At 36.7% G+C, this 16280-nt stretch overlaps 1 protein-coding gene across 1 annotated transcript in view; it reads right to left on the bottom strand.

The window, feature by feature from the left end:
* Positions 1-11611: 11611 nt before the first annotated feature.
* Positions 11612-16280, bottom strand: part of LOC128888576 (putative fatty acyl-CoA reductase CG5065) — a 35716-nt gene continuing 31047 nt past the window's right edge. Inside the window, exons 5-6 of the mRNA XM_054145564.1 lie at positions 14268-14475; positions 11612-13035 (exon numbers count right to left, since the gene is read on the bottom strand). Of these exons, the coding sequence (XP_054001539.1) occupies positions 12732-13035; positions 14268-14475 (512 nt within the window). The 3' untranslated portion in view covers positions 11612-12731. The remainder of the gene's footprint in view (positions 13036-14267; positions 14476-16280) is intronic.

Below are 16280 nucleotides of genomic sequence, written 5' to 3'. Positions count from 1 at the left end.
ACAGATAAAGGTTTGGGGCAGTGCTTTTTCTTAGAATTTGTAGTTAGGTTGTTTGGTAAAAAATATTTATCGACAGGATGACTAGGAATGGATGATGTTGCAAGAACATAAGATAGTAATTTAGAAGAACATAGTAATTTACGTCTAATATACAGGGGGGGTTCGTTTCTTTTTCTTTTTCTTTTTTTATTATTATTATTATTTAATGCAATTAGAATCTCATTATAGAGATTATTTTGCTACTTACACAATACATACATAATTACATATTCCATAATATATAATGCGTAAAACAGAGTACATCGTTGCTGATAATTAAATCTTTAAGTTACAGTTTTTGAAATATGTACGCAAGAGGTTACAGACTGACACAGTAGGTTCTGAGAGAAGGATACTCGACCTCATGGGGAGATAGTATTTTAATTTCTGTAATCCTGTTATTAGTTTTTCTCGCTGTTTATCATATATAGAACATTGCCATAAAATATGGTCTATGACTTGCCGCTCATATCCGCATTGGCATTGCGGATCACTAATAAAGCCTATTCGAGCCAGTGAGAATGCAAGGTTATAATGCCCTGATCTGCATCTGTTAATCGTTGTTATGATTTCGCGGGGTAGATTTTTATTGGTATACCAGGGATTAGCTTTTCGACTGAAGTACTTACTAAAATATTCTACGCCTTTGTATAGACCTTTTTCACTGATAAAATCGTAGGTATTATTTATTGCTGTTGTTTTGGCGTATTCTCTTAAGTCTGTGTATGGGATTTTAATCGAGTTTGATGAACTAGTATTCGTCGCGCTTTTTGCTAATTCATCTGCATTTTCGTTTCCCTTAATCCCTATATGCGCTGGTATCCAATAAAATTTTACTTGACTATTGTTTGAGGTTAGTGTTGAAAATTGGTAAACTTTTTTTCTTATTTCAAAAATGTACGGATTGGTTTTTATATCAAACTTGAGATTGTTTAAGGAGAGCAGCGCGCTTAGGGAGTCAATGAAGATTAGAGCGTTTCTGTTTGGAACACTTAGAGCAATGTCAACAGCGTCTCTCAGCGCGCTACATTCGGCAGTAAAAATTGATGAATTGCTAATTATGCTTATCACTACATTCTTGCCTAGGTCGCTGCAAATACACGCACTTCTTACGGAGATCGAATTCTTAATTTTGCTTCCGTCCGTGTAAATTGCATAGGAATTTTCTTTGGAAAGCAGTTCATCAATTTTTATGTTAGAATTACTAAGTGCTTTTAGTGATTTTCCGAATTCAATGTTAGTATAAATATTATTAGTAATAATATTGTAATCGTGAAGGTAAATATTGTAGTGATTTTCCGAATAAATGTGATTATCCTCACAGCCTATGCTTTCGATACAACGATGTAATAGTCGATGGCTGAATTTACGTTTGTTGTTCTTATTTTCTATCCTTCTTTTCAAACGAAGTACAGTTTCATAAATTTGAACACCTTTATTGGTATAGGTTTTGTTAAGATAAATATTGCATAAAAATGTTGAGCGTTCTTGTATTAAATGCAGTTTTGATTCTGCTAAAAGGATATTGGTTGGCGTGCTAATTCTGAATCTAAGGGCTAATCTGATTGCCATGTATTGTATTTTTTCGAGCTTCTCAATTTGTTGTGATTGTGTTGGAAAATATATGAAACAGGCGTAATCCAGAATAGATCGCACAAAACTCTTGTATAATATTATCAGTGTTTGAGGATCTGATCCCCACCATGTACCTCTGAGAAACTTAACTATGTTCATGGCTCTGAAACATTTTTTTTGGATTTGATCTACTTGGTTTCTAAAAGTCAACTTGTAGTCGTAGACTATACCTAAAAATCGAGCTGCATTGCATGACTTGATCGTATTATTTCTAACTTTAATTTCTTTATGCCCTGGTTGAATATTACGTTTATTGAAATGAATAAATTTGGTTTTCTGAGGGGAGAGTTCTAGTCCTAAATTATATAAGTTGTCATGGATTACAGTAATCGATTTTTCAAGTAGTCTTTTACATGAATCAGTAGAAGCTCTCTTGCAGTATACTGCGATATCGTCAGCGAATTGTGAGACTGTAACATTTTCTGGTAGTTTTTCGGTTATTTTGGACATATAAATATTATAAAGGAGTGGACTGAGGACGCCACCTTGAGGAAACCCTTTGTAAACTTTCCTAGTCTCACTTCTTGTTATGTCAGTGTAAATTAACCTTTCAAATGTTATTATTCATTCCATATATTTCCAAATATTTCATTCCGTTTAAGTTGAGAAAGAGATGTACCTGGGGTTCTGTAGCATGCGATGATTTCTAGAGTAGGCTTAACGTTAGTAATTTTTATGCCGGCCAAAAAGTTTTAAAACCACTATAGTGGCATTCTTTGTCTTCACGTCTTCTTTCGGAGAGCCAGGATTTCACACATATAAATATATCTATATCACTGAGAATTTTTGGAAGTTCCGTTTTTCTTTTGATCATGCTTCTTGGGTTCCAGAACAATAATTTTAAATTTTTGTTATGAAATGTGGTCATTTATATATTATTTATGTTATATGCGCTTTCTTTATTTCTTTCTAGTTTTTTGATAATTCTGCTAAATTGGTTTTTCATAGATCTTTCAGTAAGGTAAGGATAAAACGTTCTTATCATTTTTTCCAAAGTTGTAATGTCGTTTGTATATTCAGTTGCAATCTCTGCTGCTAAAGGGTTGGCAATTGCTTTATCTAGGAAGCTTGAGAAGTTATCAAATGATAAAGGAAATTCGTCACCGTGATTTTGAATATCACTTCCTTTATTGGGGATAAGAATTTACCTAAATTCTCCTTTGTTACTATAAGTGAAGAGGTTTTCGGTTTTTTAAAGATCTTGGGTTTTATATTATTGTCAGGTGTACTTCTTACCCTGTTGTTTTCTGGATTGTATAACGAGTCAATGCTAGTTTCTGAATCTGAAAATTCTTCTATTATGTTATCTGAAATAGACTCTGATACGGCAGAAATGAGTCTTTTGGTTCCCGTAAAAAGTTCCTTGTTGTTAGGGTTTGAAGTACCTTCCAATACAGAGGAAGTAAAATTTGGAATATTTTCTTCGGCTGCTTGGTTGTTAGATTGGTTCTTTTTCGTCTTCGAGTTGAGTGAGGTTGTTGTTATCAGGTCTTGTTTGTTTCCGTCGCGAGAGGGAATATCTTGTGTTGACATACTTTGGCCCGCGGAACAATGTTTGGCTAAATGCCCTTCCTTCTTGCAGACGAAACATATAGGTGAGTCAGATGACAGGAAGATCCAATAGTTGATGTCGTCGTACTCTATTTGCAAGAAATCCGGAACTTTTTTGAGGTCGTCAAAATGGACATATGCTCATAATATGTGAGCAACCTAGGTCGTTTATACCAGCTTTGATGTATGATAGATTTGATTCGAGTTTTATGTTATGCTTCTTGAGAGCTGTTTCGATAGTATCACGTGGTATAATCGGACAGACATTTGATAGAATTGTCCTTTTTGCTCTTGAAATTAATGGTCTTATTTTGATGTCAATGTTTGCCAGGGTTATTGATTTGTCGGTTAATTCGTTGGCTATTTCTTTGGAGGCAAGAAATATACAGATTCTATTGTTAGAAATTCTTGAAACGAATCGAATGTTAGTTGGATTTGTCAATTTGCATATTTCTTTAACATAGTCTTTAACTATGAATCCTTCTATGGAGTCAATAATTATAGCTTGATCTTTCTTAGGGTATTGCACATTTTTTGTTGCATTTGCATAACTCATTCCTTGACCTTCCATTATGTTGTAATTTTTATTCACTTGAAAATTTTGAACTTTTGGCACACTATCTTCCCTGCTGTAGTCAGCAGGGAAATTTGCTAACGACACCACTTTGTTCAAACCACTAAAGCCAATAACCGAACTATTGTACTTTGTATTTTCTCAATAGAATAAATTCGGAAACTCGAATTATATGAAATCGTTATCTACTCGAGGAACTGGTCCGCACTATTTGTATACACAACCGTATCGGACGACGTTCCGAAGCGAACTTCGGGGGGGTTCGTTTAGTTCACTTTCCAGGCTGGATGTGGGGGTGGCGCAGAAGGCGCCCAGGATAATTCCTAGACAGGAAGATTGGATGGAGTCGAGCATATTTAGGGTACTTTCCTTTGCTGAGCCGTATATTACATGTCCATAATCGATTTTAGATCGGATCAAGGTTCGGTAAATGGTTAATAACGTATTTCTATCAGCACCCCAACTTCTACAGGCTAGGCTTTTCAAAGTGTCAAGTCTTTTTAGACATTTATTTTTAAGATTTTTATTCAAGAGAGTTTTTTGTCAAATATCAGGCCGAGGATTTTGATCGTATCTGCTTGAGGGATTAATTCCGAGTCCAAAGTAAGATTTATAGAAGATAGGATTTTTCTGCCTCTCCAAAAAGTAATACATTCGGTTTTTGATTTAGAGAAGATGAATCCTAATCAGGAGGCCCATAAAGAAAGATTATCAAGAGCATTTTGAAGAAATTTTTGGCTAGAAAATGTATTTGCCCGAGCAAAAAAGAGTAAAGTCATTAGCAAAAAGACAACATTTAATTGGAGGAATTAAGTTTTTTGAAATTTCATCAATTGCGATCATGAACAAGGTCACACTGATAACCGAGCCTTGAGGAAGTCCATTTTGTATGCGTGTTAAGTCAGATGTAGTATTTTGGATTCTTACCTGAATGTATCTGTCAGTTAGAAAGTTAAGGATAAAAGCTAATATATTATTTCCAATTTCGAACGACTCGAGGATGCGTAGAACTCTTTCTTTCCATATCATATCGTATGCTTTTTCAATATCTAGATTGATGGCTATGAGATGTTCGTTGTTGGCAAATGCATTGCAAATAGCTGTATGAAGGATAGTTAAATGATCCGAGGTGGAGTGGAATTTTCTAAATCCAAATTGACAACTAGAAAGCAGATGTCTTGATTCAAGGCTCCAAATCAGTCTAGCATTGACCATTTTTTCGAAGATTTTACAAATATTGTTTGTTAAGGCGATAGGTCTATACGAAGCACAGTTTAGTATATTTTTGTTTGGTTTTAGAACTGGGATAATTGTAACTAATTTCCATGCAGTTGAGAAAGTTCGTAGGGTCCAGATACGGTTATATAAGCTGAGGAGAGCAATTATGCCTGATTGAGGGAGCTGTTTAAGGAGACAATTGGGGATACCATCAGGGCCAGGACTAGACATTTTGACAGATTTTAAGACTGAAACAAGTTCTGATAGGGTGAATGAGTCGTCAAGTGGGGATTTAGCGGAAGAGGGAATATCCGATAGGCTAAGTTCTTTGGTGTTCGATTTGATTATTCTGAGACAAGGACTGTAGTTAATATCGCTTGAATTTTTAGCAAAGTTTCTTGCTAAACAGTTGGCTATATCTATAGGACTTGAGAGTAGAACGTCATTTGGCGATGTTACTACCGCTATATCCGTTGATCTGTAACTATGTGGATTAAGCAGAGTATATAGGCTTTGACTGCTTAGGCTTCTAGATTCGTTGAAATTGGAATATACTCACAATGGAATTTACTTTTGATATATATGGCGACTCCTTCACTTGCATGGTTGCATTGAGTTCGATTTTTATAGAAGGATGTGTAGTTTGATAAATCGATGTTGCAGTTTTTCTTGAAGTTTGTTTCTTGGACACAGAATATGGAAGGATTTAGTTCGTTGATAAGTACTTTAATAGATTCAAGGCGTGAAAGAAATCCGTTAACGTTCCATTGAGTGATATCGGCCATGTTATATAATTAAGAAAGCGTTGAGAGCGCTCGAAGATGTGGTGGACCGTATTCAGAATCGATGTCGGATTCTAAGTCAGTAGTGACAGGAGTTGATGAGCGCTCCTGATAGTATGGCTCATCTGATGGAAGATCAGGTAGGTCTTTCTTCAGCTTTTTGCAAATTCTGTGTAGCCTGTTTTTGATACTGCGGTCTTTTAAGGTAGAATAGATTTTTGTTATCATTATATATAGAGGCTGTATATCCCGCGTGTACATACGAGTGACAGATGTAGCGTCTTCGACGCCGAAAACACTCTCAAGAGAACTTTTGAATTGTACATAATTAAGTGGAAAGTTGTATGCTTCATTGCAAATGATAGTTTTTGCAGGTTCGAGCATTTCTGCAACCTTTTCGATTATGTTGGTTATCGGTTTTGGACGTTTAAATTTTTTATGTAGCAGTTTTGAAGTAGATGGTTGTGCGTCATTGAGAATATTGGAAAGAGAGATTTGCTTTTCAAGATTGCAGGTATTGCTGATGTGTGTAGAGCTGTTGTCAGTTGTTGATAAGGGTCTCTTAGTAGGCACAGACGAAGGAATCGTTGGATATTTAGTTCTGCTTCGGAGATTGTGGGAGATATAAACTCTGTCTCTGTTTGTTTGATTTCAGACGGTGATGGTGTAGTATCTTTCTTATGTGTCTCGGCGGTGTTTTTCTGACTGTTATTGAGACACTGTTTGGCAACATGTCCCTCAAGGCCGCAGAGGAAGCAGCTCAATTTGTCCGAACTTGCGAAAATTCTGTACTGAGTGTTGTCATATGTAATTAGAAAAGAAGTTGACGTAGATTGAACGTCGGAAGCTTAGGATGTGCGAGAAGCCAGGTTCTTGGATACCAGCTTTTATGAAATGGATGGATGCTATTTTGTTTAAGAAAGTTTTCAATATAATCGTGAGATATTGAGGGGCAGACGTTTGATAGTATTACTCTCTGTGTAATTAGAGGTCTTACTTCAATTTTTTGATCGTTAATTATTATGTCCTTTGCTTTCGAGATAAGTTGAGAAACTCTTTGCGTGGAGTCAAGGAGAACACAAATTCTGCCATTTAATATCCTTGAGATGAAAAGAATTTGCTTAGGTTGAATAATTTTTGCGAGGGAGCACACATAGTCTTCGATGGGTATTCCTTCAATCAATTCCAGTACAATTGCCTGTTCTTTACGAGGGAAAGGGTTGTTCGTTGCGACTGTAGCATAGGATTGCATGTTTGGTTCACTGATAACAGTAGATTGGAATACTTTAGGAGAATATTCACTGATGGATCCCTGTACTCAGAAATCCTGTTTAATTGGTTTGTATCGTTCATATAATATTAGCACTTATTATGATTTCGAAGTTTACAGCGAAGAACAGTCACAAAACTGGATGTAAATAGCACTCGCGATTATACGTCCGTTCCGTTCGACTGTCAACAACGAACTCCTTTCTGTATTATTGTAATCATTTTATCAGTAACATTTAAATTTCTTGGAACAATGACTTTCTGTCATGTGTCGTGCATACTTTTGAGGATTTAAAGAACTAAATCTGACCTTTCTTTTTCTATATTATTGTATGTGACGGGGCAGACTTTTTCTGCCCGTCCCGAAAGCACCCTGACCCCCGGAAGGGCCTCGCTCCCTCCTCGCCGGACACCCCAGTCCGGAGGTGGTTCGCGAGAGTGGAGGTATGGGTGAACCGCAGCCATTAGGGACCCCCTTTTTTTCTGCGCCCTCACCCCTCGCGAATAGAGCCGCGTCTTCGCGCGAGCGCGGCAAGTCGCCGGTCGCGGTGTCCTCCACCCCAGGACCCCGGTGTGGCCGCCATCAACAGGACTCGTCACCCTCCCAGAAAAGGTTTACTGCCATCGCCCCTTGGAGCTGCCACGAGGGGAAGCCTGGAGAAGCCATGGTGGTGGCACACCGTAAGAAGCGGCGGCGAGAGGAGCACGTCGATCGATGCGCGATCGATTTTGGAAGAGAGATCAATTAACGGTTTGGCGGCGAACAGAGCACACGTGCGAGCGAACCCCCCCCCCCCCCCTTTTAGTCGTGCCCAACGAATATTGTCGTTTTTATTTCTTCATCGCGAGTGTGCGCGGTGTGTGGTGCCTCCAGGCGAACTCTCCCACTGAGGACCCTAAGAGGCCAATCTTGAATCCCGGAGCCTGCAGCTTCCAGGTAGGCCCACTGGCTGGGTTTTCTCTCTTTTGTGGCGTGCGTCTGGGTGTTAGCGCGAATCGTGTATGGGTGTCCGCGAGCGTGCTACGGAGCACCCTTTTCGTCCGCGACAGGACCACCACCGGAGGTGAACTCCGTTAGACTTCCCTCCGTCCGTTTCGCGAATCTCCCGCGTGACCTTGCGCGGTTTGAGAACGCGCTGCGTTTCAAAGGAGAGGGCCCCTTCGAAACGCGCTGCCGTTAATTCCCTGCGTAATCTTTTTCCCACTGTATTTTGGTTCTAGGGCGGATTCTTGTTAGCGAGACCCCCCATAGAGTTAAGTCGCGCCGGTTAAATATTCGTTTTCTGTCCTTCGGATACTTTGTGTGTACTGTTGCGTATGCACACCCGTTCTTTTCGAAGCTCGCGTTCATTTATTTTATCTACCCCTTGGAATGTGGAGTCTGGTCTTACCGGAGTGCACCCTGCAGCTGTACCATACTTTTCGCGGAATCATCTTTTAACTCACGTTGCGTCGGTAACCCTTTATCTAAACTTTCTCTAAAGCCCTTCACCTCTGAGTAACGAAAATCTCAACCGCCAAATTTCCATATATGGGAACCACTGCCGTATCCCCATCAATATCTAGGGGTATATAAACCCATGATTTTCGTTACTCGGGGGATTAGTACGAAAGAGTTACTTGGTAAAGTCACGTCGATCGTCTTCAGAGCTGCGCTTCAGTGAGATCGGGCTTCAGATGCCTTTCGATCAACATTAATCATATAGATCCGCGAGGACGGTACAAAATCTATTACGGCATAGAAGCATTCTCGACCCCCGCATCGCCAGTGCGTTAACACCGTGCAACAATTAGGTAACTAAATTCATACACTAACCGCGACAACACGACACTGTACAATTGTATTATTAGAATAGTATTCACTTTTGAATATATAATCATTTGTTAACCTTAAAAGGTCTGTTAAATCGTTATTAAACCTTCACCATTGGAATAAGCAATCCTAATCAGTGTAACGACCCCACGACATAATAACTTTACCGCTCGAGTTATTATTTGTTTAGAATTAATAGTTGCGAGGCTTTATCCACGACGCGTATTATATTCCAACGATACGATTCAATCCTTACCTAACCTTCCCAACGATTACCCTTTACCGGGAGATACCGACCCTACGGTTACCCTTTACCGGGAGATACCAATTCCCAGCAGCTATCTGACTTCGCATCAGAGTCGTCTGCTATTTCTACTCCATCCTTAATCTTTGGATCCATTGAAATAAACAGGACTAATCGTATCTTCTCCGATTCTTGAATTCAACCCACTCGCAGAGCTCGCAAGCGCGTCGCTATCGCCCTGGCTCGTAACAGTACCGCGGAATTCTCCCGCGTCGGTTTCGACTAAATAAAGAAATTCGATTAAACGTACGCGGATCGTTGCTATCCGCGGCTGCGGTTGTCAACAGTCGCGTGGTTAAGGTGAGGTCCATTTATGTAATGCTCGTACTTGAGCAATAAATTATCCGTGCTCGCCGGATTTTGTTCGAAAACACGTTCCTACTAGCGCCCAAAAGGTCGCTGAATGCGACGACAAACGGTTTGGAACCACTTGAAAGGGTCGATTTTTACGAGCGTATGACCACATTGATTACTGCTACTGTATATACTCTCTCCACGAAAATGCTATCTGAGTAGGTTCGGGATAGTATTTCGTGAAATCCGTGAATGTTGAACAGTGTTAATGTATATGATGTCTAATGTAGATATAATGATAACAATAATCATATCCATATAATAACCATATCTTTTACTCCTCCTACAGAAAGTTAAACCACGTTTGGTAATTTTAAATGTAAGTAATTTTTAATTTTGCGCTGCCTCCGAAAAGGTTAGTTAGTATAATTTAATAGAAAGGAAACAGAAATTTAATATATTATTTAATATAAAGGAAATAGAAATTATTTCAAACTTTTGAGTAATTATATCTAGTGCTGGTGAGTATTCATATAAATTAACTAAATCATCCATCATATTTTTTAGCGCAGTTTTAATATTTTTCAAAGTCGGTTATATATTTTTTTCAAAAATTAATTTATTAGAATTCTTGATTTGTAAGTTACAAAGAAAATTGTATTAAATGATCATATAAAAATTATAACACCACATCAATAATAGTAGTAATATTATAAATAAATTATATACATTTATACATTATACTATATTATAATTGTACGAAATATGTGTATATTATATGTATAATATTTTTGTATTATTATATTTTATTAAATAATTATATGTATGTATAGAACATAATATAATTATTGAATAATATATTAATATTAGACATTTAAACTTTTTAATTATATATAATGTTATTTATTATATTACTATTGTTACGTACAGAGACTTCACTCCGTTTCGTCATTTCTATCAAACCTCTCCTCCGTGACATTTGCCCTTTCGAACGGATGTGGCGGGTGGCCGCGGCACTTCGATAAAGTTTTTTACTAAGAAACTAGGGCGCGTCGCGGTACTGATTTTCACGGAAAAATAGGAGGCACGTGCCACTACGCATCTCCGCATAGAATTCATAGAAACGACTCCCACCACCATTTTAGCTGAATTTAGGGTATATAAACCCATGCGTTTTGCATCTCTCGGGGCTCATTTTCTTGATGGCACGTGGAAAGTAACGTCGCGCTATACCTAAACCCACGTAGCGAGAACGGGTAGAATCCCCATCGAGCAAAGTAAAGTAAAGTTCGGGACCTATTATTTGAGGAAGTATCAGACGCAGATTTCGTGTTACCTCAGTGTAAGATCGGGTAGAATTCCCAGTCGAGCAGAAAGTCTCGAAATGTTTTGGTAAATACCTTTTTCTATTCTAAACGTGACCACCTCATTCAACCTCGGTGCGAAACTTAGAGAGGTGGAATTACGTAGTTTTCTGCGATATACACAAAATCACTTGTATAGTTCATTAACCTAAACCTTTAATATACATATACATAGTTTAGTAGATTAAATCTAATTATTTTCTGAATACCTATCCCTTGAATTATTTAGTTAAGGAGACCCACAGCAATACGTCTTTACCGCTCGAGGTGTATTGCATAATAAAAGTTACGAGGCCAACTAACAATCCCAGTGGAAACCCTACGTTAGTCACACGTAGGTGCGTCCACGAACACACATCCCCATTAACAAAAATTGTCCAAAACAACAACTATCCTCGGCTTCGCGACCGAAACAAGCCTCTCAGCCCTCGGCTCGTCTATCATTATTCACACTATCATTATTGGTGTGATGTTATAATTATTTATACTATTACTTAATACAATATTGTGTTTCTAACTTAAAATAATAATGAAGTGTAGTACAACCAAGACTATAATTCATGAAATATTAATAAATAATATTTTACAAAAGTTTGTCCTTTACTTTTAAAAAATAAGAGGATCAATTTTACCTCATCAGGCAGTTCCAGTTACAACAGTTTTTACCATAAACCATCAACACACAAAACAATGGTACTCAACTTGTTTCAGTTTCAGTATGATTAATTTCCTAAAATAAATTACAGTACCGATTCCTCTTCTCACTGTTTTTATTTATCAGTACATTCGACGAAGATCATACTGCATCCTATGTGTTTAGCACATAAAAATATAATTATTCTATTAACTTCCTATTGCATCCAATCAAATCACGAATAAATGACAAAACACTTGTAGATATTAAACAAATATCATTTTAGAGGTAAATTCTTTAAAAAAGTAATTTAAGGGAACAGAGAGGCCGCTGACATTTTTTGGATTTATTGTAGGAGGACACGCTCTCATAGCTTTTTAAAAGAGAAGACAACCAAACGAGATCAGTACGCATTATCGCAAAGAATTATCACTTATTACTTACCATTAAGCCGCGAATCTTTATGCAAATTAATATATTCATAGATTCAGAAGGAGAATTATGAATTTAATGAAAGTATTAGATGCGCCAAAAAGTTTTGAGTTGTGGATTCCATACAACTGAAACTATTATTAAATTTTATTTTATTTTTATATATACGTATATCTAAAGAATAAGTAGTGTTTACGATGGCAATATTCAAATTTCCATCTACTTCGCATTTCGTTTGAAAAAAGTGCTGTTCAAGTCACTGAAAAATGACTTTCTGCACAAAATCATTACAGGCAGTAAAGACTGAATTTTTTATAACGCTAAATGTAGGAAATCATGGATCGACTTTGGTCAACTTTCGAAATCGACACCAAGGCCTAATACGCATGTCAACAAAGTTTTGCTCTGGTTCTAGTGGGATTGGAAAGGTGTGTTAATGTTTAATATAAATATTTCGTATATTGATATCTTTTTGTTTGTTTTTAAATAAAGATTGTATTTTTGTACATTAAAGGTCAGAACATTTTAGCACACCTAATACGATATTTAATATATCTTGACTACGAAATGCATAAACATCCCCAGTCTATTTATTATCGTACTTCACACTTAAGTATTGTCGCGTCACGATAAATCTATGCATCGTGGCACGACAATACCTCCATTGGATGTACCTTCTCCAGGTGTCCCTTTATCGTTCGAAACGAAAAATAAAACTTGTTTTGATAAAAGGAACAAACGTACGATTTAAAATTAGATGCAAGGTATACGTAAAAATATCATCACTACGAGGTAAAGTCATAACGTTGCTTTAAAGTACGTCTACAGTTCATTAACGTCGAACGATGTCGCATTTAATTCTCTGTACGGTCTTATATAGGAGTAGATGAACCACATGAACAGAACGACGAAGGCGATCTTGACAAACCAGTCAGCGTAGTACAAGTATCTGATAACTTTTCGTGCACGGGGTAAAGTCGACGGATCGTCTTTCAAACAATACTTCCTGATACCCAACATGTATCGACACAGGTACTCGTCCCAGGAATACATTCTCGTATCCATAAAGAATTCTTCTCTGTCAGAGGGATTCAACTCGAGACATAACTCCCTCACTCGATCGTTTCTGAAAGAAAGCGATTGGTGGAATTCGTGTTTAAAAGGTCTGGTAAAATTTATGTTGTTGGAATTATTATTTCAAGAATGGTAGATCATACTTATAAATGCAGGTGCAATGTATATGTATTGTTATGTATATGTGTATCAGAATAAATGAGAATAATGATAGATCGTGCTTCTCCAGTCTGTCTCATAAGAGCGTGTCGGCTATATTTCTGTGAATGTTTATATATTTGTACAAAATGTTCTATGGGTCTAATCTACACCTAAAACACTAATATGGATTTACCTAGTAAGGTGTCCAATCTCTTCCATTAGCAATTATAGCTTGGCACCGTTTCGGCATGCTTTCTATTAATTTTTTGTGGTAAGATGCTGGAAACGGCCTCCATATCTTTCCAATATGATGGTGTACAATTGCTCTTATTTTGGTGATACCCATTCTTCTTAGTTAGTACTTTATTATGGATCATACATTATACCATCGTTATCACCATAGTATGGTAATATCTTGTCTTCTTGCAATATGCACTGGTCTTTGGATTGATTGAACCAACGTTTCATGGATGTGAGAAGTCTCCTTTGATGTAATTTCAGCATTGTTTGTGCATTCAGATTGTGAGCGAAGATACATAAGGTTCCGAAGCCTCTTGCGATAAATCAACTCCAAACATGCACTTTTATGGAGTATTTCGCACTTCTTTGTATCATTCTTTTTCCACGGACAGACCAAGCATGTCTAATAGAACACCAAGCCCAAAACAAATATTCAGCACTGATCACTGTATTGCTCCAATCACAATCACTTCTTTCGTAAGCCAACGCCAGATAATTTTTGACAAATTAGTAGAACACATGCAGAGAAAGTGCTAAACTATAATTGCTAATGGAGGATATTGGACACCTTACTAGGTAAATACGTATTAGTGGTTTAGGTGTAGATTCGACCCATATCAAACTTTGTACAAATATATAAACATTTACAAAAACATAGCCGACACGCTCTTGTGAGACAAACTGTAAATGTATATACAATGTATGTGTATAAATGTGTATATGTATATGTATATAAGAATAAATAAAAAGAATACTAAATCGTATTTCGAATCAATTCAAAGATCTTCTGGATGATTCAAGATCGATCAACTCCCAAATGCTCCAGATTAATTTTTCCAACGACAAATGTCGTCCTAAAACCTCGAAAAAAATTGTGATTTCAGTACAACATCGTCCAATTACCGAAATTCCCATCTTGTCGTGGTGTAGTATCGTAGCAACTCCATGCCAGCGCTGATTTTATGCTGCACCCTCACCAGAAACGGTTTGTTTCCAGTTAAAACGATAATGGCGTCTAGCACATAGGCGGGTATAAAGTGGAAGAGGACTACACGCACCCAATGGTACAATTTTATCGTAGTGATGCTTCCTCCTGGGTACCAGAGATTACCTGAAAAAACATACTTGCGTTATTTTGAGTGCTACTCCATAGGTTTGAGTACCCTGACAATTTATGTTGGCGCATTGATTAAAAAAGAGAATAATGTGGATGTGGATATGGAATTATTATATTCACAATCAATGGCTATTGAATTGGAACCACATGTAAAAATACACGTAAGAAATACGAAACTGTTGTCCTTTTGGCTAGTTCAAATCAGAACTAAGAGCATATGCATATGTAATAATTAATTTATTACTGTTATAGAAGTTGTAATATTCACGTGGATAAGCGAGCAATTGAGAGATTAAGCGAGTGTTTATATTTATGCGCTTAGTTGCTTGACTTGAATGCTATTAAAAATGTCTGCAATTTGTTTCACAATTGAACATAAATTCACAGAATTTCATAATGCTTGGCAAAATTACGAAGACATAAATTGAACGTAAAAGTATTAATAATTAATAAACTTTACTAAAAACATGAGCAACATTGAACATTTTCAAACTAAAATTACCAACTCTCAATTTCATACTTGTTAATGCAATTTTAATGTTTTTCGAAGTCGAAAAATTCGAAAAATTGTCGAAAAATTATTTTTGTATATCATATTATATCACTATTGTATATTAAAATAGAGAGTTTGTCAAGAAATAAATTAACATACCCAGATATCATAGGGACGTATTATGTACATCCATAGGACGTCGGTACTGGACATTCGGTACGTCCAATGGACGTCCAAACATCCACTGAACGTCCCGTGAACTTCCACAGAACGACCGTAGAACGTCCGGTGCTATCTGGGATAATAATATTGTAAATAGTGTATTTTATATTCGGAAAAAATATACTGTTCTATATATTGAATAAAGATTTGTTTTATGTTTAAAAAAAAGTATTTTTTTCTAAATCTAGAAAGTTTAGAGCGAACATCCCTGGGACGTACATAATTTACGTTGCATGGACGTCCTTAGGACGTCCGACAAAAGACGTCCGGACGTAAACTAGACATGAAATGGATGTCCACGGGACGTCTTACAGTGATCCGGATGGCCAAAATCTGGCCAAAATTAGGAATTTTCGGATCTTCGTGAAACTTGGTATTTTAAGGTTATTTGGGCCGCAAATTATGAATCTAGTATCAGAATTGCAAAATTCAAAATTAATTATTTATTATGAATTTCTTATGAAACATGATTTCTAGGTTCATAGGGCAACATTGTGAGAATACATTGGCAGAAATAACAATAATAAATTACTGTTAAATTAAAATTAAGGATAATAAGGTTTGTTTTAATGCCGCGTAAACAGTCTTCCTTTCCTTGTAAGCATGGACTTTAAATTTATATAACCTAAAATGGCGCAAATTTGCGCAAGTTTTCTCAATTGGATATCATACCTGACATGTTACTTTATATCAAGAAACTTGGCAGAGCGTGTCACTCGGTGACTATCATCTTTGTTTTCCTTCCGATTCAACGAAAGATAACTAAAATTTATACCATATTGAGAAGGGAATTACAATAGTGAATCCAAAGATATTTTACTTTGTCCTTGTGGAAAGTTTATGTTTATAACATACACTTTTATGGCAAAATGACATAAAATAACATATAATTCTATTGAGAATAAACTTTCTGTGACACAATAAACATGCGCCACTATTCACGATATCAAGGAGCATGAAATTTCGTCAACTTTGAACCTCTGTATATCAGTAACCGATTACTATTTTTTTAAATTTCAAACGGCATTTAATGCACTCATGTGTATACAACACACGCACAATATTCAAAAAAGTGTGTTCGAAA

This window comes from Hylaeus anthracinus, unplaced genomic scaffold, assembly GCF_026225885.1.
Source record: "Hylaeus anthracinus isolate JK02 unplaced genomic scaffold, UHH_iyHylAnth1.0_haploid 11994, whole genome shotgun sequence".
Taxonomy (NCBI): Eukaryota; Metazoa; Arthropoda; class Insecta; order Hymenoptera; family Colletidae; genus Hylaeus; species Hylaeus anthracinus.
The sequence above is the reverse complement of the archived record's forward strand: the minus strand, read 5'-3'. Positions and strand labels throughout refer to the sequence as shown.